At 42.2% G+C, this 23,177-nt stretch overlaps 2 protein-coding genes across 3 annotated transcripts in view; one reads left to right on the top strand and one right to left on the bottom strand.

Moving 5' to 3' along the window:
* NEBL (nebulette) overlaps positions 1-20,083 on the bottom strand; it is a 430,048-nt gene extending 409,965 nt beyond the window's left edge. For both annotated transcript variants that reach the window (XM_049881883.1, XM_049881880.1), the window contains exons 1-2: positions 19,919-20,083; positions 18,338-18,432 (exon numbers count right to left, since the gene is read on the bottom strand). In XM_049881883.1, coding sequence (XP_049737840.1) covers positions 18,338-18,432; positions 19,919-19,987 — 164 coding nt within the window. In that variant the 5' untranslated portion in view covers positions 19,988-20,083. The remainder of the gene's footprint in view (positions 1-18,337; positions 18,433-19,918) is intronic.
* Positions 20,084-20,134: 51 nt separating this feature from the next.
* Positions 20,135-21,077, top strand: LOC126074840 (uncharacterized). The gene is made up of 3 exons (XM_049881628.1): positions 20,135-20,431; positions 20,479-20,562; positions 20,671-21,077. Exons 1-3 carry the CDS (start codon positions 20,135-20,137, stop codon positions 20,980-20,982), a joined length of 693 nt encoding a protein of 230 aa, XP_049737585.1. The 3' UTR covers positions 20,983-21,077.
* Positions 21,078-23,177: the final 2,100 nt, after the last annotated feature.

The raw sequence follows: 23,177 nt of genomic DNA, 5'->3' as shown, positions 1-23,177 counted from the left end.
AAGCATATACATGACATATGTTCTACAGAAATATGTTTCATCTTCAGTGTTTTGAGAGGCTGTTTACCAAAAGTGGACTTAATCATAAAGAGAACAATTTTCCAGTTTAGAACAGAACTCCTTATATTATTAGTACCATACAAAGAATAAATATTCTTTAGACCAAACACAACTCAAATTTAGAAAGTACGCCTTCACAACAGAAACGCTCTATAACATTTAACTTCCCTCCATGCCTTCTGCATGCTGGGTCTTACCAGCAACTGTGTGTTTGGAAACCCACAATATGAAACACTATAAAAGTGGCACAACTTTCTACATCATTCAGAATGTTACAGAGACAATGTATGTGCCTTTTCCTCAATTAACATCACAAAATTAAATCTTCCTTTAATATACTCTCCATGAATCATTTTTTAAAAAAGAAACTGAAGTTTAGCCTTACATACAAAAAAAAAAATAAGTTCCCTCTTAAAACACTTACACAAAGTCTAAATTGATTTGAAAAGGCATTCCGGTTTGAAAAATACTGTTGTTGTTGTTATTAGCTCCAGTCAAGTCTGCCCCAACTCGCGGTGACCCACGCACAACGAAACAAAATGCTGCCCAGTCCTGTGCCATCCCCATGATTGCCTGTGGATCAGACCAATGTGATCCATAAAGCTTTCAGTGGCTGATTTTTGGAAGTAGATCACCAGGCCTTTGTTCCTAGTCTTAGTCTGGAAGCTCCACTGAAACCTATTTAGTATCATGGCGACGCTTCAACCTCCACTAACAAATAGGTGCTGGCTGTGCACGAGGTTACTTTACCAGGAATCGAACCAGGTCTCCTGCATGGAAAGTAAGAATTCTACCACTAAACCATGGATGCCTCCTTGAAAAATATACACAAATATTTTAAAATTCTTGAGTACTGTAACTACAAAAATTTAACACTTCAAATTTAAAATTCACACTTAAAGCCCAGGTAATCACTGCACTGCTAAGGCTCAAAACAACTGCCACATTTGGAAAAAAGTCTGTAACAGCTACAGAGGTGAAACACTGCTCTGTTCTAGAAAGAAGAAAATGGCCTGAAAAAGGGGAACACCTCGGCAGAGCAGATAGTCGGTAATGCTCCCGTTTATTGAGGGCGGTGTCACTTTCTCTATAAACATTCATTTTCTCTTTTCCTCCCCACCATCCCTCTACAGAGAGTAACCCTCACCGCACGATGAAGAGAGAGGCTGTGGGAGGTGGAGTCGGCCAAGGGACTGAAGCCTCAGGCCCCAGCCCACCTTCCTTAACTGCCTCTCAAAAGCCCTATGGGTAACACTGTGCTATAGTCTCAGGCGAGGCCCAGAAATCCTATTTTGGAACAAAAGTTTTCATAAGAATTAAAAATGTCCATCATACCACAAATGCTGTATTTCTGGGCAGTCAAGTCGGGGAAAAAATGGAAAAGACCAGTAAAAACTATAAGGAAAAGAAAGTTTAGAGGTATTCCTTTAGTTCAGGGGAAATGGGAATTACTTTGGTATAATTTGGAAGTGGCACAAATGGTTAAGTATTTGGTTCCTAAACAAAAGGTTGATGGTTCGAATCCACCCAGAGGTACCCTGGAAAAAAGGCTTGGCAATCTACTTCCAAAAAATAATAGCCACTGAAAACTCTATGGAGCACCGCGCTACTCTAAAATATCCAGGGTCGCCACAGTCACAATCGACTCAATGACAATTTGTTTTATTTTGTTGTTGTTATTTGATTTGGGAGTACAGGCAGCCCCTGGGTTACAAAAGCCTGATTTACGGACAGGACAACTCGTACTTGCCCTTTAATGTTATATAAATCGGCACTCACTTTGAAAACGACTGAACCAAACCCTAAACCAAACCCAAACCCATTGCCATGGAGTGATTCTGACTCATAGCAACCCTATGGGACAGAGTTCCACTCACAACAAATTCTTCCTCACAATCACCTTCACTTGCTGCAGGCGCAGCTTTTAAATCATTCAAGAGGCTTCCAGCCTTTTCTTGTGCTAAAGTAAGACTGAGTCAGAACCGTATGCACCTGTCCTGACTGACCTAAAAATTCCGCTTAAAGACTTAAAGGCACCGTTAGGGATGGATCTCATTCGTAACCCGGGGACCACCCGTGGAAGATCTGCCCTTTGTTAAAGACCCGAAGACTTTTCCATCTGGCATTTTCTCGGTGTGTTTGTAAGCACCAAGAAACAGCCACGTGCGGATGCGAAGAATTACCAAAAATTAATTCAAGATAGGCAAGTCAACAGTGTTTACAGGATGCACTGAAAGTTAAAATCTGATTATGAGGAGGAAAAGGGAGGAGTATATTAGGGTTTTGTTTTCAAAATCAGGGGGCAAGGGTGGAGCAGGAATGCTGTTTTTCAAAAATACACAGCAACTCAATTGGTGGATAAGATTTCTATCAGGTAATGAAGCTCGCCTGGGAGACTAGGCTAAACAAGGAGCCTGTCTACTGAAAACAAACCACCACCAACACCGGTCTTATCACAGAATACACTACAAAGCATTCATGTATACATTCCTCTTAGGAGCCCAGTATTTATACAAGATCTGCCAGTGTTACAAAAATACATCTACTTTAACTCTTGAAGCACAGATAAAATTCATAATTACTTAATAAAATAAAAGAAGTTTTAAGAAAGTGAAGGTATCTGGGAAGGTTTCATGATAAAACTGATAATTTTTTAAGTTGAAATACAGATACTCAAGTGTAGGAAAACTATAAATTCTCACACTAGAATATTTAAATTGAACTGGAGCCAAGGGCACCATCAGATTTTTTTCCCCCCTTTGTAAAATAAAGTAGTAAGAACTGTCATTTTCTATGAAATTTTAAACCATATTTCTTCTTGCTTTTTTCATTTGAAACTGAAATTCATTTTCCTATAAATATTTTAATACCATTCTCCTATGATAAGAATCAATCCATCAGAGAACAATGTCATAATTGTTTCAGAAGCTTACAATGAACATAATGTCCAGAGTAAAAATCCTGGGCAGAAGAAAAGAAGGTTATTATACCTTGAAAGCAATCCCTTTCAAGGTGCAAACGGCTAACACGTCTGGCTGATAACCAAAAGGTTGGAGGCTTGAGTCCACCCAGAGGTGCCTCAGAAGACAGACCTGGTGATCTACTTCTAAAAACTGAGCCACTGAAAACCCAATGGAGCACAGTTCTACTCTGACACACATGGGGTTACCATGAATTGGAATCAATTCAATGGCAACTGGTTTACACCTTGAAAATAAGAGTGAAGTCTTGTGAAGACCACAAATGAAGAAACATACACCAGCCAACTTGTAATTCTGAAGCAGACTAAAGCTGTTCATGGGGGGGGCGGGGGGGAAGGAATCACCATAAACATCCATTATAAAACTCGACAGCATTGAACACTTAAAAAAAATTAAGTTTACTTTGTGTATATTTCCCTTCTTCTATACCAGCAAATTACATGGCCCATTTTGCTTTGCTTGATCTTTTCTTTGGACTTATTTTTTAAATCTTCACAAATCTTTTTAATTATCTATAAGAGTTTTGCCAAAAACTAATGTCAAACTAATATCAGTTTGTAATTTCTACAATCTTTCTCCTTTCTAAAACAGAATTTTTCCCATGCCCAAATATCATCAAAGCTCTCTTTGCACATAATTTCTCAAATAGGCAATAATAATTATAGTTAACATGGTGTGCCTATTCTATTTTTCAACTCTTTACATGGATTATTTTATTTCTTACAGTAACCAGAAGAGGTAGTATTATTCATATCATCAACTGAGCCACAGGATTCCCATTTTACAGATGTGGTAACTGATACAACACCACCATTTTACAGATACAGTAACTGAGGCACAGGAAGTAAAATAACTTGCCCAAAGTCTCAAGAGTTAGTAACCGATAGAATCAGGATTTGAACCCAGACAGTTGAGCACCAGAGTCCATTCTCCTAACTCCCCACCCTATCATCTCTCCTGATTAAAGACCATGGTTTCATGTTTTCAGTTCCAGGACCACATCTACAGTCCTGGGTACTGCAAAGGGTTAGCACGCTTGGCTGCTAAGCAAAAGGTTAGTGGTTCAAGTCCACCTAAAGTTGCCTTAGAAGAAAGTCTCCACGAGTCAGAGTCAACTCAATGGTAACTGAGGAAAAAAAAAATACCATTCCTCTGAATCTAGAGATGTGAACTTGTTTTATTTTGATAAAGAGTGGCTCAATGATTTCTGACTATTGGTTCTTTTACTTTAGTCTCTTTTTAGACGTGTTTTAACGATATATTCTTGGCAGAAAACTAAATAGAAATTTAACTCTACTTTTTTCCTTGTTATTCTTTATCATCACACGATATCTTCCCCAAGTGACGGTTCATCTTTTTTCTCTGAACCTAAGTGTTTTCAAAACTCCTTTTCTTTGTCTTTAGGATTTTTCACAAGCTGTGGCTCACTCTGGCCTTTAGCTTTCCTGATGCTATTCTTGCTACTTGTGCCATTTTTTAATTCTCAGTTTTCCATCTTTTAAACTTTGTGTTGTGTTACTCTCAGCTCAGAAAGCTCCCAGGAGAGCTAGGCTGCCTTTTTTTTTTTTAAGATCCATTTCCTCTTTTCTCTCTCACTGGAATGATTAACACTTCATTATTCAGAACTTTATTTTCAAAGTTTTCTGTCTCACTTGAGCCACGTTTCTTTTTATTTCTTTTCTTATTTATCCAGTCAATATTTATTAAAGGCCTACTCTGTGCCAAAGACTGCGCTAGTCACCAGGCCTACTTTGCTATTGTTGCTAGCTGCCATCAAGTCAGCTCCAACTCATGGCGACCCCATGCACAGTGGAACGAAACACTGCCCAGTCCTATGCCACACTCATATGGGCTGGGGATCAACCATTTTGATCCACAGAGTGTTCATCGGCTGAGTTTTGGAAATAAATTGTCAGGCATTTCTTCCTAGTCCATCTTTGTCTGGAAGCTCTGCTGAAACCTGGTTCACATCATAGCAACACAGAAGCCTCCAGTGACAGACAGGTGGTGGCTGCCATGAGGTTCAGTGGCTAGGAATCAATTTCGGGTCGACACCCTGGAAGGTGAGAATTCTACCACCGCTCCCATATCAGGTATACAGAGGAGAATAAAACAGATATGGCTCCTCCCCACATTGAGGTCTTCTTGAATAGGTACCAGCCCCCTTTCTTCTCATACATTATTAATAGGCTTTCCTCAAGTCTGGGGTGTGGCGTGACCAGCATTCCTCCTTTCACTCTCATAAACTTCAAGATAACAGAGACCATTTGTTCCAAAGTCTTTACAACTACTACATCATCAACTAATTCTAACCTATTTTCCAAATTAAATCCAAAGCAACAATTCCCTCTCCCTGCTTTAAAGCTGGGAAACTGTAAATAAAAAGCAAAGTAAAAAAAAAAACTGATAATCCCTTTGAAATTTATAGCAGCTGTCTTGTTAACCTCCCTCTACCATTGTATCTTGCTTCAGTGCCAAAGTGTGAATATGTTGACAAAGCTCCACCTATCTCACCCACCTGCATGAATGACACACAGTGCCCTGCAGCGGTGCCATTTCTGTTTCTTCTTCGTTTCATTCTCCCTCACATGCTCACCATCATTTTTTCCCTTTCAAGTTTCTTTCTATACACGGAACCACCTATCAAATATGTTCCTTTTTTAGCACAGCAAGTCCTTCCACAGCCACAATTTAGTCATTAGCCTAACCCTACCACATGTCGGCAATACTTATGGATCTCATTTATCTCCTTTAGTGTCTCTGCCCTGATACAGGCAGGTGAAGTCGTAAACATTCCCTGGTAGTCTCTTTGGAAAATTACTTGATCCTTCCTCCATTCAGGCACTTCTTTTATGTTACCACCTGTTTTCTCCTTTTAGGGAACTAATTTTTAAATCCTGAGGAGCAATCTCTCCCAACCCATCAGTACCCATCAGAGAAAGATGCCAGGGTTAAGAGACTTGCTCTCAGATAAAGGACTGCTGTGCCCCACTCAGAAGAATGCACTCTTGAAATCAATCAACACATGTTTATTCAGTGTCTGTTATATACCCATCACTGTATAAAGGAAAACCAATATCCATGTCTTTCAACATCTGTCAAATTGCCATTATGCATGACACTTCCTGGGCAGCAGCCCCAGTGCACAAATTATAGGTACTTTTACTGACCACTCAGCCCCTCAAGTACATGACACAAGAGACACACAAATAAACCAGCTTCCTAACTCCCAGCCAATGAAACCTGATGTTACGTAACTACCATTTAAAAAAAAAAAAAAGAGCACAGAGGCAAACCCTTTAAACAGGATTTTCCTTCTTTAGCAGCCTCCAAGGAAGAATTTTAATATGGTGTTTCTATTCTCGACAGGAATAACCCTTAATTATTATGTGCCTTAAGCATCTAGAACTTCTTAAATAGAATTTCACTTAATGTTAAGAAATTCAGAGGACTACGTCACTGGAAACATAAAAGACTTTAAACAAAAACAGAGAGAGAGAGATTCTACCAAGCTGGTTCTGAAGCTCTGAAAATCTAGGAGAAATAACAAAGCACTGAAGAAAGTCACATGAGAAAATGTTTCCACAACAGAATGTAAAGACCTTTCATAATCAGGAACTGACACATTAATCCCCAACTAAACTTAGTTTTGAGAAATAAATACATATTTCTAGGGGAAAAAATATATATGCATATGCAAATGAATGTATATATGCCCTGATGTCTAAAGCATAGGATTCACTTAGAGGACGTTGAAAACCGTAATTGTAACAAAGTGATTTTATGAAGTACCTTTATGAACGACATCATTCTTGTCATCCTTTGTTTAGTTTAATGTCAAGTGACCAGTAATGCAGTTATAAAATTTAATATTTCACCTGAACAGAGGAAGTGTTAGCTATTGTTCATGTGCATTATCAGTCTAAGCCTGGCCAGCTCCAGGTAGGGTCGCCATATGAATCCTTATGGAAAGAAAGGTCTCTCTCCTCCTTCTCATTGAGTCGGCTCTCTTGGCTGGGGACGCCTAGAGTGAGGCTGAGCTGTATCACTCAGAGAGCCAAAGGGGCTCACCACTGCCCACTACAGAGTTAGCTGTACAGTCTGCTCTATCAAGGAGAATATTTACATGGTAGGTACTGGAGTACACAAAGCCAACTAGGACCATTCTTACCCTTGAAAATGTAACTTACTAATAAGAAAAACTTGCTTATTTATAGAAACTCAATCTAGAGAGTTATATCGAGGGTCCTTGCATGAATAGGTCCTCCCACCTACCTCCTGATTGGCAGCAAATTTTTTATATGTCCCACCCAACATCTACTGACAGATTAAACAAAGATGGTGGATTTTAGATCATCATTCTTGTCATAATGGGACAGGAAGGTTCATGATGTGAAAGAGCAACACTGGGGCAACAGTTCAAAACAAGCAACACTGTGTCAACAGTCTAAATAGCACGTTTGGTAAGGACAGAGTGAAGCACAAAAACCCAAAACCAAATCTGACGCCTCAAGCCAATTCTGACTCATGGTGACCCCATGTGTTATAAAGCAGAACTTCCCTATAGGGTTTTCCTGGCTGTAATCTTTAGGGGAGCAGATTTGCAGGCCTTTCTTCCATGGTGCCGCCAATTCCGACTCATAGCAACCCTATAAGACAGAGGAGAACTGCCCCACACAGTTTCCAAGCAACTGCTGGTGGATTCAAACTGCTGACCTTTTGGTTAGCAGCCGAGCTCTTTTAGGTTAGTAGTCAAACATAAATTGTTTGTGCCAACCAAGGATCTTGTAGCATGAAGCACACCGGTCTCAAACACTTGCCAGAAATAATCCCTTTAAGAACCAAAGCTCTTGCAGCTGACTTGACCTCCCCAACTCCTGACCCACCTCCATTCCAGGCTGAGAATTTCTGTGGTCGCATCTCAGCAGCAAACTGCCTCAAATCGATAGACAAACACAATTATAATACAAAGTGGGTTTTTTGGTAAGTGATATCACTGAAGTGTAAAAACTATAATGTGAGCACGAAGAGTCTAGTAACTGACTGAGCGATTCAGAATGGCTTCACAAAGGTGGTTACATCTGTGTGCCTTAAAGATGAAAATCACCTGAAAAGAGGAGGGCAGGTAGGCATAAGAACAGTATGAGTAAATCACTATGGTAAGTTTAACGATGATGAAAAATATAATTGTATATTTTATCAACTCCTTACTATGTGCCTAGCACTGTGATAAGTTCATTATCAGATATTCCAATTAATCCTATGTGGTAGAGCCTATTATTATACCCATTTTACAGTTGAGGATAGAGTAGCTTTGGTTAAAAAACATGCTGAAGGCTTCAGAGAAAGCAGTTCACTGCGGCTGCAGAGTAGGAGGGTTAATGGAAGAGGGCAGTGAAAAGCAGATTGTAAAAGACCCTGAGTATATTATTTTCTACAGTCAATGGGAAACCACCAAAGGTGTTTGTGCCAGGGATTAATATGAACAGATCCATGTTTTAGAAAGATAACTGAGGTGGCAGGAAAAGTATTCAAAAAGAGAGACTGGAACAGGGAGACCATTTGGGAGACAATGGTAAGATCACTGGCCAAATCTTGATAAGAGAGCCTGAGCCAGGGCAAAGGCCACTGAAACCAAACCTGTTGCCTTCAATTCCCACTCACGGTGATTCCATGTGTTACGGAATAGAACTGCTCCACAGGGGAAGGGCAGGAGAATGGATATGTACGGAGGGAGGCAAGGAAGATGACAGAGACATGTGAGGCTCAGGAGCCCGGGCGGATAGCAGAGAGAGTAGCCAGAAGGACATGGTACAGGTTATCCAAACAAACAGATCGTCAAAAACACAACCTTTTATACGTTACATACTTCTGTACTGATGTGTACAATAACCGCAGCATTCTTACTTCTCCTGGCATCGCTTACATTTGGTGGAATTCACGTTCTTGACCAATTAATGGACAATGAAGTCACATTTAAGGACCAAATTCAATACTAGCAGGCAGCCATCTACCTCTCCTCCACCTCCCAAATCTACAGGCCCTCAGCTGGGCACATCCATCCTCTCTCCAAGCTCTCTGTGCTCCACTCACATCTGCCTTGGATGAACACTGTGCACCAGGGGAGCTAATCACGGATTTTTGTCTAAATGGCTTTCTCAGAACTGTTGGGCTGAAAGAGAGGTACAACAGACCACTGGTCTAGTTATTATTGATCTAATGCTATTCAAGAACACACACATCTGACTAGTTTTCTCTTAGCTCCTCCTAGAACTCACTGAGAATGAGTCCACAGAGCTGGTAGGAAAGTAAACACAAGTACCAAGCAACTTCCTCACGGAATCCGGTAAGAAAAATGCACAGCTGACTAGAAATAAAATTAATTCTGGGCTTCCAGTGCTGAAGTAAATAATTGCCACCATTCAAACTTGGCCCTTCTCATAAATTCCTGTTTTCATGGTTCTGTTCATGTACTGTACCTAGGTTCAACCACAGAAGCCTTCAGAGCCGTTTTCTGTTCTGTTTTGTTTCATTAGCAGAACTTTGCTGAATTCAAACAGTCAACCTGAGCACGACAGAATCAATAATAATCCTTTTTTACTAAGTGCATGAAACACATGAAATATTCTGGACACTCAGCTCATAAATATCCCACTGCTCCAAGTAATGCTAACTATAGGAGAACAGAAACACAAAGGAAAAGGAAAGAAATTCAACTTGCCCTTCCCCCAAGAGACTGAGCTTTGAGGGGGCTGGAAGCTCTCATCAAGCACGAAGGTGTCATATGTGGGCAGATCTGTGTATCTCTTAACTTCTGACATTCCCAGGGACCACTCACCCTTTGTAAAGCACTCATCTGGAAATGTTTGAAGAAGACATGCCGAAACATATTCTTACACGGAGACTGGACACATAATCAATACACATTTAAGCACACACATCTATATCTTACATTAACCTTGCATTTCACCATGATTTAGAAGATATTTGCGGGGCTTCACCTCAAAACCTTTTCTAATTTGACATCATCCCATAATATATCATCATAAAGAAACAGAAGCCACATATCCAAGGTACCTTTTGGAAATATTTCCAAGTGTGACAGAATTCTGTGCATGGTTTTTAAAGACGGTGTTCTAAAATGATTTCAAAATATGCTAAAATATATTTTATATTGTTAATGGCTTAATAAGGTGAGAATCAGATCATTTTGCATACACAATGGAATCTTCATGTGGCTCAAGAAAGTGTCTACTTCCCAATCATTCAAATATAACAAAAAGACTATCATTCTCCCCTGTCAGGTCTATGTTAACTTTTCTATGACGTGTGTAACTAAAAAGTTAGGCAAGGCATATTATAATGGATGCTAACTAGAACTCCTACATACCACATTATCCTTCCATGGAAACTAAGTGTCACTTTTTAACAACGTCACTTTTAACAATGTGACATTTTCTCCTGTCTTTAAAAGAGATACATGAGAAAACAACTTTCAACTTATTATTATAAACAAGGGAGGCAGCTAATGTTTAGGCATCTAATTGGCGTCATTTGTTGTAATAAGGCTTACGAACATTTTCCCATTTAATCTCTATAAAATTCCCGTCAGGTAGGAATTATTCTCCCAATTTACAGATTATAATTAAACCCAGAAGGAAACAAACTGGCATCAGTAAGGAATACTTTTAGAAAGATGTCACATTTTGAAACCGAGCCTCTAAACAGGGAAAGTCAACTCCACCACATTCATTTTGCATTGGAAAATGTGAGCCTATCCCATCAGGTGGGATGTCTTACCCCTTGGCATTGGGACTTGGTGAAGCCTGGTCACCAGACCACCATTCGAGCTCCTCAAACGCTAATCCCAACTCAGTTCCTCTAAACTTCCCAGCCTCAGTCTACCTCCCCAGAAGCAGCAGTCCTGGGCCTCATCCCAGTTGGCGGACTACACTGAGATGTCAGCACTATCGTCACAGTCCCTGATACAGCCAATATGTACTGAGTGCCTTCTAAGCACCAGGCTCTAGGGGCAGTGGGTGAGCAAAGCGGACCCCCTCCCTGCCCTCACAGTGCTGCCCCAATCGAGTGGGCGTACCAACAGGTAAGCACGGGGTTACCAGCGCTCTGATTGCTGAGCTGAAGGATGCCTGGGTTGGGTTGGACTGGGGTAAGTGATGGGGTAGGTGATGGGATCTGGTGTGGTCCACACAGACAGAGCAGGGTGAAAGCCATGACAGTTTGAATTCATGAGCTTATTGCACAGTACTGTATTTACAAGCAACTTTCAATATTCTCTGATGTATGGGACATTAAGAAGATAGAGGTAAACCAGGGTTTCTCAAAAATTTTGACCACCACTTCCAGTAAAAAAAAGAATTTTTTTTACATCATGACCCAGTACACACACTTATGCATATGACTAAAAAAAAAAATGTATTGCCAAAATCATATTCTTTTTACTACTCAAATTCACTCTATTTCCTTTCTTTCTGAATTCTAATTACTGCTCTCAAATGGGTGGCAACCCACACTTTGAAAAATAATAGTATCAGCCTTTTAATAGGTGGGACTGCCTGTCATTTATTTGGTACATTTCCTATTCTCCCATCTAGCATTTGCTCCCCTTCACTCCTCGAAACAGTACCACTGAGGAAAGAAGAGCACACAGCATTCATTGAAGGTCGGCTATGAGCCAGGACCTGGGCTAGACCCCTTATGCGCATTATCTCGTTAATCCTCATACAGCCTAGGAGTTAACCATTGCTCTTCCCATTTTATAGCTGCAGTGACAGCAGCTTAGTGATCAAGAGAGATCCTCAGTAGGACATGACGCAGCCAGGATTCAAATTCAGTTCTGTCTCGCTCCAAAACTTCAATTATACCACGCTGCCTTTCATGAAACATTTTTAACTAATTACAGCTAACCTGATACTGAGAATTTCATAAAATTCCCATGAGATAACTCGAATCCTTGGCCTGTTATAGAACCAGACTTGGGAGGCCCAACAAGCGATAAGCGAAATATATGGTGGGAAAAACCTCAGGTTTAACTCTCATTTCCTTCTATGCCTTCTGATCACCCCTCAGTAGACCCTGGGTGGTGCAAACGTATCATGCATTAAGTACTGTTACATGTATTAACCAATTTAATCCTCATACTTACTCTTTGAGGTATGATTATTTTCCAGATGCCAGAGTTGAAGAGGAGTCCCTAGGTAACGTAAACAGTTCACGCACTTGCTGCTAACTAAAAGACTGGAGGCAAGAGTCTACCCAGAGTGCCTTGAAAGAAAAGCCTGGTAATCTACCTCTGAAAAATCAGTCATTGAAAACCCAATGGAGCACAGTCCTACTCTGACAAACATGGGGTTACCATGAGTCAAAATCAACTGGACAGCAACTGGCAGGTTCTGGTAAAGGCACTAACAAGGAGTGAAGTACAGAGAAACAGTAAATGAGAGACTGTGGGGCACTGGCCTAAGGCCCCTGGGTGGCGCAAGCAGTTTTCTATCAGCTATTAACCTAAAGATTGGGGGCTCAAACCTACCCAGTGGCACCACGGAAAAAAGACCTAGTCATCTGTTTCTGTAAAGATTACAGCCAAGAAAACCCTCTACTCCATTACACATAGGGTCACCATGAGTCGGAATCAAAGACAGCAACGGTTTTTTGTTTGGTTTGGTTTGGAGCATTGGCCTAGATAATCACACTCGAGACATGATGGCTGAAATGTGCTGACTGTTCTCGGTGGCTCATAATGAGTTGCCCCTAGCTCAGCATCTTCCAGGCTATAGAGAATCAATAAATATTCACGAAAAGGAAGGCTAACACAGGCAGAACGAAAGTAAACACAATACACAGCTCCTGCTGTGTTATTTTTAATGTCTTCTAAAATTATGTTCAGTGAAATTATTTGGTAGGAGGGAATTTTATTTGGAAGGATAACTAAATATACTTAGCACAAGTATTTGTTTTCTTTTAGCCCATAAGATATATTTGATATAGATACAAGATTTCTTAAATGTGGGCATGTCAGTACAAATTTTCAACCCACAAAAAAAAAAATTCTGCAAAGGTGATGATTTGGGAAAATTGTTGGCAAGGTCACGTTAAACTACTGCATCATTACCTGGTCCCTCCCCAGACCTAAAATAGCTTGACGTATGGTGACAGCGCATTTACTAGCCAGTCACTGGCATTGCTATTTCTCAGTAGTAATGTTGCTCTGAAAATTTAAAGAACTGATGTATTTTTTATAAATATATTATAAATGCAATTTTTACTTTTAAAAAACCATCAAGCCCATTGCCATCGAGTCAATTGCAACTCACAGCGACCCTACAGGACAGGGTAGAACTGCCCCATGAGGTTTCCAAGGCTGTGGGTCGATATTGGGTCACTATGCTAAGAATCCACTCGATAACAATGGGTTTAGTTTTGTTTTGTTTTGTTTTGTTTTGTTTAAATACTTACAGAAGGAGAATGCCACATCTTTCTCCCGCCGGGCAGCTGGTGGGTTCAAACCGCCAACCTTTCCGTTAGCAGCCAAGCACTTAACCACACTGCCACCAGGGCTCCTCAGGCTCCTGACTTTTCCCCACAGTAAATTCAATCATTTATTTGATAAATGGCCTTGGGGTTTATAGTCATTGTGTGGTTTGTTGGGTATCAAAATGTTTATAGTTTAACTTGGCATACAAATTCGCATGTAAGTATGAACTATGTTTTTTGTCTAATCATCTAGTGTTATTTTCTCAGCACCTCTAAGCAATAAAAATATTGCCTAGTCCTCTTTTCTTTGCAAGTTCTATGATGAAAAAAGCCCTGAATATGCTGAAGAACCCGTTGCCTGCTTATGAAAATATGGCACGTATTCAAGGAGACCAGGCTGTTTTTAAATATTTTAATAGTGCACACTGCTGCATTAGGACCTAAATGTGTGTTATGCCCAATTGTACATCTACTGTGTATTGTACTATACTTTGATCATTCTATCAAAAGATCAAAATTTAAATATTATGTAAATTTTATTTTATACATGTTCTCCTTTGCAGGAAATCAAACAGAAATCTTGTTTCTTCTCTAAACACATGAGAATACCAACAGGCAACATTTGTAAACTGAAGAAGCACTCACTACTTAATTCCATTAGAAAAATGCCCTCAGGTATCAATTAAAAATAAGAAGCCTTTATGTTTTCTTAAAATAATTCTAAATGTTTAGGTTCATCCTTTCAAATTTTTAAAGCGTATTCTTAATACTTATTTAAAGGTTCTTGGTTTAATTGTGTATGTTATTTTCACCAGAAATGCTACTTAAATCCTCTTCCTGAAAACAAGGAGGGATTATGTAAATCTACAGAAATGACACCAGAAATTGAAAAACGGATGTCCATCTCCAACAATCACAAAATGTAGTCATTTTCATAACAACTAAATGATAAGTATGAACCTTGATTGGGTCTTGATTTAAAAAAAAAAAAAGCTATAAAAGACATTCTTATGGCAATGGGGGAAATGCGAACACAGGATACTAGATGTTGTTACGAAATGTTTGCTCATTTTCTTGGGTGTGGTAATGGCTCTGTGCCCTTACTCTTAGTGGGTGCATGCTACTGCAGTTTTTAGGGATGAAGTGTCTTGGCGTATGAAAGTGACTTTCGAATGGTCCAAAAATAACAAAAAGATTTACACATAAAGTTAGAGGAAGATATAAAGCAAATATGGCCAATATAAAGCAAATATGGCCAACAGGTAACAACGTCTGAATCTCAGTGGAGGCTATAAAGGTGTTTATTGTATTATTCTTTGAGCCATTTTGTAAGTATGAAAATCTTTGCAATAAAAAGTTGCAGAAGGGAAGAATAATCATTTTCTCTTAAGCATACATGTATATTGACTCCTGTGCCAAACAGGGCACAGATAAAACAGTGCTTTACACAAAAAAAAAAAAAAAAAATTTTTTTTTTTTTTTTTTACATAGACATAGAATATTTCATTTTCCAGCATCAGTACTGTATTATGTTAGAGAATCAGTTTTCCACTACTGACCCAGAGAAATCATGGTAGCCCTTCTGCCAAGATCACAGTGCAGAGCTCAGTGACACGCACACCACCTGAATGAGAGCAGATGCATCAGGGTCCCCAGAGGGCAATCCATGCCGACCCTTGAGTTTATAGGGCAAACTGTGCCCTTAGAAAAATCAGGTTTGAGAACAGGAGGGATCTCCTGAGTCTGGAACCCTCATGGCTGACACAACCTTCAACACTGATGGACTGCACTTTCCGAAGCTAGCATACCTAGCTTATGACATGAACTTAAGGCTAAATGACACAATTTAAAAAAATCAGCTCGCTCTACTCATTAACCCACTAAGGATGGATCCCTGTCTTCCGTTTCCACATTGCTCAATAAAGTGAGCTATCAGGTTCAATATGAAATAAAAAATCTAAGGTGCTGACCCAAAAATTCAACTCAAAACTAATAAATAATAATGATTTATAACGCATAGAGGATCATACAGAAGTTTTTAGAAAAAAAATCTGTAAACACTCAATTGAGAGGTACTTAAAGTATTAAAAACAAGGCCTGGACCTAAGAAACAACACGGCTGGATGTTTCCTAGCTACAAGCAGAATCTTTTTATTTTGGGGTCCAAATGGAATCTCAGGGTTTCTGGGCACTAGTTCACTATTAAGTCAGAGCGCAAATTAGCCCTTCCTGAGTCATCCTCGACTTGCTGCATAATCTGGGAATGAGTTATGACAGGCAGTTCTTTAACTGGACTGAACTTAAACTAAGCAATGAGCAATGAATTTTCAAGTGGCACGATGCAATCAACAACTCCATTTCAGGTGCATCTTTCCCACCTTTTTTTAATCATTTCTTTTTCTCCTTCACTCAATTCTTTCATCTCTTTCCATACATATATACTTCTTTCTAAAGGAGCCCTGGTGACACAGTGGTTAAGTGCTCAGCTGCTAACTGAAAGCTCAGGGGTTCGAAACCACCAGGAGAAAGATGTGGCAGTATGTTTCCATGAAGATTACAGCTTTGGAAACCCTATGGGGCAGTTCTACTCTGTCCTATAGGGTTACTATGAGTCATTATCAACGGAATCAACTCGACAGCAATGGGTTTGGTTTACACTTCTTTCTTCTCTTTCTCTGTCTTTCCTTTTCCCCTCCTGATTCCTCCAGACCTTCCAGGGGCACCCAAAGGCATTGTTATCACTCGGGTGAAACTCCGGGCTGTGGAGCTACAAAGAATCCTACGCGGCCCATAAAGCCTGATCAAATCAGGCCACAGGCTGAAATCGTTACAGGAAGAATGGTTCACTTTCCATTAACCAAAGAACGATTATCCTGTTTATGGGCCATTCCGGCCCTGTCCCTTCTCACTGCTGCCGCCTGCCTTTTGATCTTTAACCAGTCATTTACACCTCTCTTGAAGGAAAGCAAGAAACCATGACACTGACATCTTCTCATTTTTGCTTCATGTTATCCCAGTAAGACATAAGCGGGCTGAAAAATTCAGCAAGTTTGTGAAATACCTGTGGACTTGACTTATCCACGAGAGTCCTAAATTCTGTCCAGCACCCTCATTTTCTGATTTCCTGCAAAGTTTCTGGTCTACCTACAATGCATAAAGCTTGACCTGAAGGAAACACAATGAGGTTTAAAAAACAGGAAAAAAAGTTCTTACCAGAGAGGTATCAGCACATTATATGTATTTGTTTACCAAAAAAAATCTACTGTCTATCATAATTCACTCTCAGTGCATGAAGAAGCATGAATTTAGCCACGGGCCCTCTATCTCCAGATCTGAATGAAACTGCTTCCAAATCTCCAGAGAGAATAAATCTCCAGCAGTATTCCAGCCAAAGGCCTGGGGTCCACGGAGCCCCCTCTGCTGCCTCCAGGCCGCAACAGGACTAAGAAGAAAAAGACCCAAGAATCAGGGCCAAGAGTCCACAGTAGAAAATAGTCTGGGGTGTGGAGACGCTCACAGGAGTGAAGAGACACAAGCCCCAGGGCAGCAATGTAGCCATCTGGAAACACTGGCCAATCTTTAACCGCCATTTGGAAGCACTGGCCAATTTTTAATCACTTGCAGCATCAAGGAGTAACCCCTTCCTGAGGCTTATTCTCTCAATGCCTCAACTTCTTCAGCTCTGTCAAACAGGGATAATAATAAAACCAGTTGCCAATGAGTTGATTCTGACACATGGCGGCCTCACGTGTGCAGAGTAGAACTACTCCATAGGGTTTTCAAGGCTGTGACTTTTCGGAAGCAGATTGCCAGGTCCTTCTTCTGAGGTGCCTCTGGGTGGGTTCGAACCTTTCAGTTTGTAGTAGAGTGCTTAATCGTTTGCATCACTCAGGGACTGAAGATATTGTTGTTGTTAGGTGCCACTGAGTTGATTTCGATTCCTAGCGACCCCATGTGACTGTGTAGCACTGCCCCATAGGGTTTTCTTGGCTGTAATCTTTACAGAAGCAGATCGCAAGGCCTTTCTCCTGCAGGGCTGCTGGGTAGGTTGGAACTGCCAACCTTTTAGTAAGCAACAGAGTGCTTAAATGTTGCACCACCAGAGCTCCCCCAATTCACAGAGTTGTGACAATTAAATGAATCAATACACAAAAAGCACTTAGAACAGGGCCTGGTACCTGGCAAATACTATATAAATGTTAGCTAGTTGCTATTCTCTCAAAAACAGGCTAGACACATGCCTACAAAGAAGGCTGCCAAAGAAAGTTTACCACCTTTAACCCCCATCCACAAGCCTACTACCAACCAGCTGAAATACCCAGGTCTCAGTTCTTTGGTTCCCTGTTTATGCTCCAGGATCTGTGGAGTGATCTCATCTGAGACCAAGTGAGCAACACTCCTTTCCTTAGTAACCAGGCTCAGATATAAAATTGCAGTTTAGCAACATCACACAATTAAATGGAAATTGAATCTACCTGCCATGCATTTCAGAGCCCACATGTTCTCAGTGTATAAGTTCTGCAGCTTCTAACAAATGTCTCTAACTCTGTAACACTAAAAATGAACCTGAAAAAGCAACCTTCTGATTGAAAGACATGCAAATAACCCTATGCATTGGAAAGACAAATGCAATGACCTTCAACAAAGTATAGGGCCCCAGAGTATGTGGCATAAACAAGTAGTTAGTTGGTCACTGCCACACCTGGGTGACACAGTGAATCAATTCTTCAGACCAGGGAGAAGCATTCACTTTTATGCTGATACTGTGCCACACCTGGCATGCCGGCGATGACAATACTTACGCATTACAATAGGGCTTCTTTTCATAGCCTTTGTAATTGTTCATGTTCAGAGCCATCTTGCAGACCTCACAATGGAAACATCCTTTATGCCAATACTGAAAGAAAATAAATATTTAAAATTTTAATACAATGCCAGTTCCTTTCAGGATAGGTACAGAAAGCTGGCATTTTTAGTTTACCACAATCGCAGTATTTGAAAATACTACAACAAAATGATTGTAGGTTAATCGAAACCAAAAAACCCATTGCCTTAGAGTCAATTGCAACTCATAGAGACCCTACAGGACAGAGTAGAACTGGCTCATAGGGTTGCCAAGGAGGGGATGGTGAATTCCAACTGCCCACCTTTTGGCTAGCAGCCAAGTGCTTAACCACTGCACCACCAAGGCTCAATAGGTTAACAGTGGATGTGTTTACCTATTTTTCCACAAGTAAATAAAACAGGCAGCTATTAAAATTGAGTTTAAAATTAATACCCACAACAACGCGCAGACTCACAATGGAAGAACTACCAAGACTCTGCCTTATTGGACTTAATTCCTATAAGCATATAGGAAGGAATATGAGCTCGGTAAATGGAGAACTGGAAACCACAGAGTGTGTTCAAAACAAGAAGGAATCAAGTTCAAAATGCCTAAACGCAGTGTTTGTAAGACTCGATAAATATATGTGTCCACCATAAAGTCAGGCAGCCTACGAAGCAGCAGGAGCTGGACTATGTAAGTACCCTTGGCCTCCCCCCTCCTCCTCCCGCCCAGGCCTGTCCAGCTTTCACTAAATTGCCGGAAACGCTGACTCTGTCCCAGATGATTGTCGGGATAACGGCTTGCTCTAATGAGGCATTTGTATCACCAAACGCAAATTTCAAGAGGAAAGCCTCCAGCTAGTTTCAATTGTCAGTCACTCAGGGTAGCTCCCCGATCTCTCCCAGGCTGCTCAACTCCATCCACGCCTGGGAAGGGCTGTGAGCTGGGCCGGAGGGACTGGACTAAAGCCACTTCCTCTGGAATTCCTCAGTCGGGTGGGTTAGACACCCGTGGGTCAACCTCCGGGCGGGCATTATTCTTAGTAATGCGGCAACGGCCGCCCCATCACATATTAATTACTATTTGCCTCTCCACCGTCATGGGAGGCGCCACAGTCCCGCGCTGGGGTGGGGTGAGGTGGAGATGCGGGGGAGACCAGAGGGATGGGGGGTGCGGGGGCAGGGAGGAGTAGGAGTGGGGGTGGGGCTGGGCGGAGGGTGGTGGAGGCAGGGGGCGCGGCTCGCGAGCGCCTGGCCTCGGCAACCGGGGTCCCAGGGCTCTCCCGGCCCCCTGCTGCGCGCCGCGGTGCGCTCTCCGCAGCAGCTCTGCGGCCGCCAGCGCAGCCCGCACCCTCGCCGCCCCCACCCTGACAAAAGCCTTTCCTGATTTCAACCCTACACTCGCAAGTCGCTGTCTGTGACATCCCGCGGGCATTTTCCTTTGCGTACCTCCCCCTGTACCAAGCCACACACAGGCACACTCATCTCTTTCCAACCCAGAAGCCAAAACTTCTCGGAGCAGGTGCAGCCCGGCGCACGGCAGGCCCCTCGCTCACCTTATCCAGGCAGTTGACTTTCTCCGTGGGATACACGACTTTTCCGCAGCGGGCGCACTGGGGGTTCATTTTCGCGGTTCCCGGGGGCGGAGGCGAGGCGGCGGGGGTGGTGGCTGCTGCGGCGGCTGCGGGGACGACGGCTGCGGCTGGGGGCTCCGAGGAGCCGCTGTGACATCCCCCGGCGGGCCCCGCACCGCCTCCTGGCAGGCGGGAGGGATGCGGGTGGCCGGGCGCTGGGGTCGGGAGCCGGCGCCGGGCCTTGGTCGAGCGGGCAGCGCCGGGCTGGGAGAGCAGGGAGGGCGGCGGGGCCTGGCGCCTGGGGGCTGGCCGCGTTCTCCGGCTCCGGCTCGGGCTCCGCGCCGCTCGCTCTGCGTCGCTCGCACTCCAGGTACCGGTGACTCACGCAGCTCTCGCTCCCGCCCCTCGCGCTCACTTGCTCCCCCGCCTCGCCGCCGCCGCCGCGCAGGCCAAACCCACCGGCGCGCCCCGACCAAAGTTGCAGTGAACGAGCACGTCGGGCACCGGGGAGGGAGGGCGAAGCGGGGGAAGGGGGAGGGTAGAGACCCGGAGAGCGTCGCAACAGCCGCGGGCTACCACTGTGCGGCCTGTGGAGCGAACCTCAAGCCGCAGCCTGGGGCAACCAGGTGGGCGGCCGCAGGCGGGCAACCAAGCGGGGGTATAGGAGGACCGGAGAAAGCGGAGCGTTCGAATCCGCCCACTCCCTGCCCTTCCTCCTTCCTCTTTTTCCCTAGCCGGGTGCACCCCCAACTCCCAGACTGACGTTCCTGGTACCCAAAGGTCACGGAGAGCACGGGGAGGGGTGCGCCAGCCCTCCTCCTCCAGCCGGGGAGATCGCCGGCAGTGGCGCACCTCCGCCTTGCGCAGCGCCCAGTCAGTCCCAGGGCGGAGGCGGTCAGGGCCGCACGCAGCGACTCGCTCTGGCCCTGGCGTCGGGAGACGCACGGGGAACCCGGAGACTCACGTACCCGCTGAGCCGAGGCATGTGCTGCGCCCGCTCCCACTGTCCTCTTCCGAGAGAAAGTGTCCCCAGCATGCCTGCGTGAAGCCCTTCGACCCTGGATGAGAAGAGCCTTCTGTCACTATTTCCCAACCCTTTCACTTTTTAGTATCTGTTCTTGGAGGACGGCTGATCATTTTAGGCTGGAATCAAGCCCTTCTTGGTTAATAAAAGGTCATCGCTTATTTTCAGTGTATATGCGTATGTGCTAACACTATATTGTTTTGCAATTAAACGCCACAGGAGCTGAGGGAAAAGTTCTTGCCTGCTTTTAAGAGAAGCAATTACAAACACTTGGCCCTGATCGGGAGTGCGAGAAAATCAAGCTAAAGGCTGAGAATACCAGGAAACCAAATGGAACACAAATTGTTAGTTTTTAAAAGATTCCTGATTATGGGATTCATTCCATTAAAAAAAAAAAAAAAAATGGGGTTAACAGTACCCAGTTCAAATCCCGACCCTGCCACTTACTAGTCATGTGACCTTGCGCAAATTACTTAACCTCTCAGTTTTCTAATCTTCAAAATAGAGATACTGTTAAGAGCTTCAAAACAGCCCCTACCCTCCTGTTGGGAGAATTAAATGAGTCAACAGTTTTGAAGTGCTTCAGTCTGCCTGGGTAAGACTCACCTAGGGCTTATTATAGGTTGGGTATAACAAATAAGCAAACATTCTGTTGCTAGCACACAGGTTAAGAGTAATGCCATCCAGCAAATCTGTGGTATTATTTCTGTCTTAAAAAAAAAAAAAAGTTCATAGCTTCAGCCTTTCATGAAAAGGGAAAACTATTGATTTCTTAGCTTCTTAGGAAGGCTGCACTGAAGAACACGTCACATAACAATGTTGTGGTGTTTGACTCTTCAGAAGAGATAACTTCCTAAAAAATATTCACCAAATGCAACAGCCTTTAAACCACTCATTACTGTGCTCACAGGTCCACGGAAAAACCAAGAAAACAATAGATAAGCTGACAATAGAGGGACCAATTGTCATTTGAAAATGCTCCAGAGCTCATTAGAAATGCCTGAGGAATAAAAGTATGTGATTATCAGGAAGGATATAATTTTTTTTAGCGTTCAAGTTTTCATAACTATAGATAATAAAATACAGTTTTTAGAAATCTTCTTCTCTTTTTAAGATGGTAAGCATAAGATTCCAAGGAAGAATGGTAACATATGACATTTATAGCTGATTATATCAGATCTTTTAACTGTAAATTGTATAATTTCTTAGCAAACCAACACTTACCACAATGTCTGACACATAGTAGGTACTAATTAAATGTTTATTGATAGAAACTATGAATAAAACAGTGAATAAATTAAAACTGGAATTAAATGTGATGTTTTGTTCTTTCAGGGAAACCCTGGTGCCTTAGTGGTTAAGTGTTACGGCTGCTAACCAAGAGGGCAGCAGTTCAAATCCGCCTGGCACTCCTTGGAGACTCTACGGAGGCAGTTCTAGTCTGTCCTATAGGGTCGCTATGAGTCGGAATCAACTCCACGGCAGTGGGTTTTGGTTTTGGTTTTGGTTTTGTTCTTTCAAGGATAAACAATGGTTGTTCAGTTATTTTTTTCTCTTAGACCGATTTCTCTTAATATTTTCATTTTCTGCATAGAGGCAGCTTTTAAGTTTTTTAATGCCATTTTTTGATGTAAGAAGAATTTTAATACCATCTGTCTTAAAAGGACTTCTTTATTTCCAAATTCAAAGAACTATAAACAGAGAATTGGCAGTAATGTGTCATCTGGTCTAGCCTTCCTCCTTCCAGCAGATAGATGATTTAATTATCCACCAGAGAGAACTTTTGCCCCTTCCTTGTATTTTTTGCTTGATAGGTCAAAAAATTATTCCTTATGGTAACTATACCTCAATATCTCTTATTTAAATTCTTTTCAGTTGGCTTAGACATCCACAGATATTAATAACAACTGACCATCATCATCCTAAGACCATTTATATGTTTATATAATTTAATTTTAGTTAAAATTCCCAAGTCTTTACTTTTTTATGTGGTATCTATTTATATATATATCCTACTGAGGACATTATAGCCACTTTACTACTCAAGCTGTATAAATTGAACTCCAAATAAAAAAGGTTTAAAGAGTAATTAATATTACAAAATGCCACATCACATACAGATTGTGTTGGATTCTATTACTTGTTCACAATTTTTTGTTCTCTCCAGTCCTGCCCATACTTTGCTGTAGGCAGAGTGTACTTCCCTACTACAGTGAC

The sequence above is a fragment of the Elephas maximus genome, chromosome 4 (genome assembly GCF_024166365.1).
Source record: "Elephas maximus indicus isolate mEleMax1 chromosome 4, mEleMax1 primary haplotype, whole genome shotgun sequence".
Lineage (NCBI taxonomy): Eukaryota > Metazoa > Chordata > Mammalia > Proboscidea > Elephantidae > Elephas > Elephas maximus.
The sequence above is the reverse complement of the archived record's forward strand: the minus strand, read 5'-3'. Positions and strand labels throughout refer to the sequence as shown.

Bases quoted from the DNA above. Each gene is read 5' to 3' on its own strand.
- LOC126074840 (XM_049881628.1), top strand. From the start codon at position 20,135: ATGCGGGTGGCCGGGCGCTGGGGTCGGGAGCCGGCGCCGGGCCTTGGT. The intron at 20,432-20,478 runs GTCGGGCACCGG...GGGGGAGGGTAG, and splicing joins AAGTTGCAGTGAACGAGCAC to AGACCCGGAGAGCGTCGCAA. The intron at 20,563-20,670 runs GTGGGCGGCCGC...CTTTTTCCCTAG, and splicing joins CCGCAGCCTGGGGCAACCAG to CCGGGTGCACCCCCAACTCC.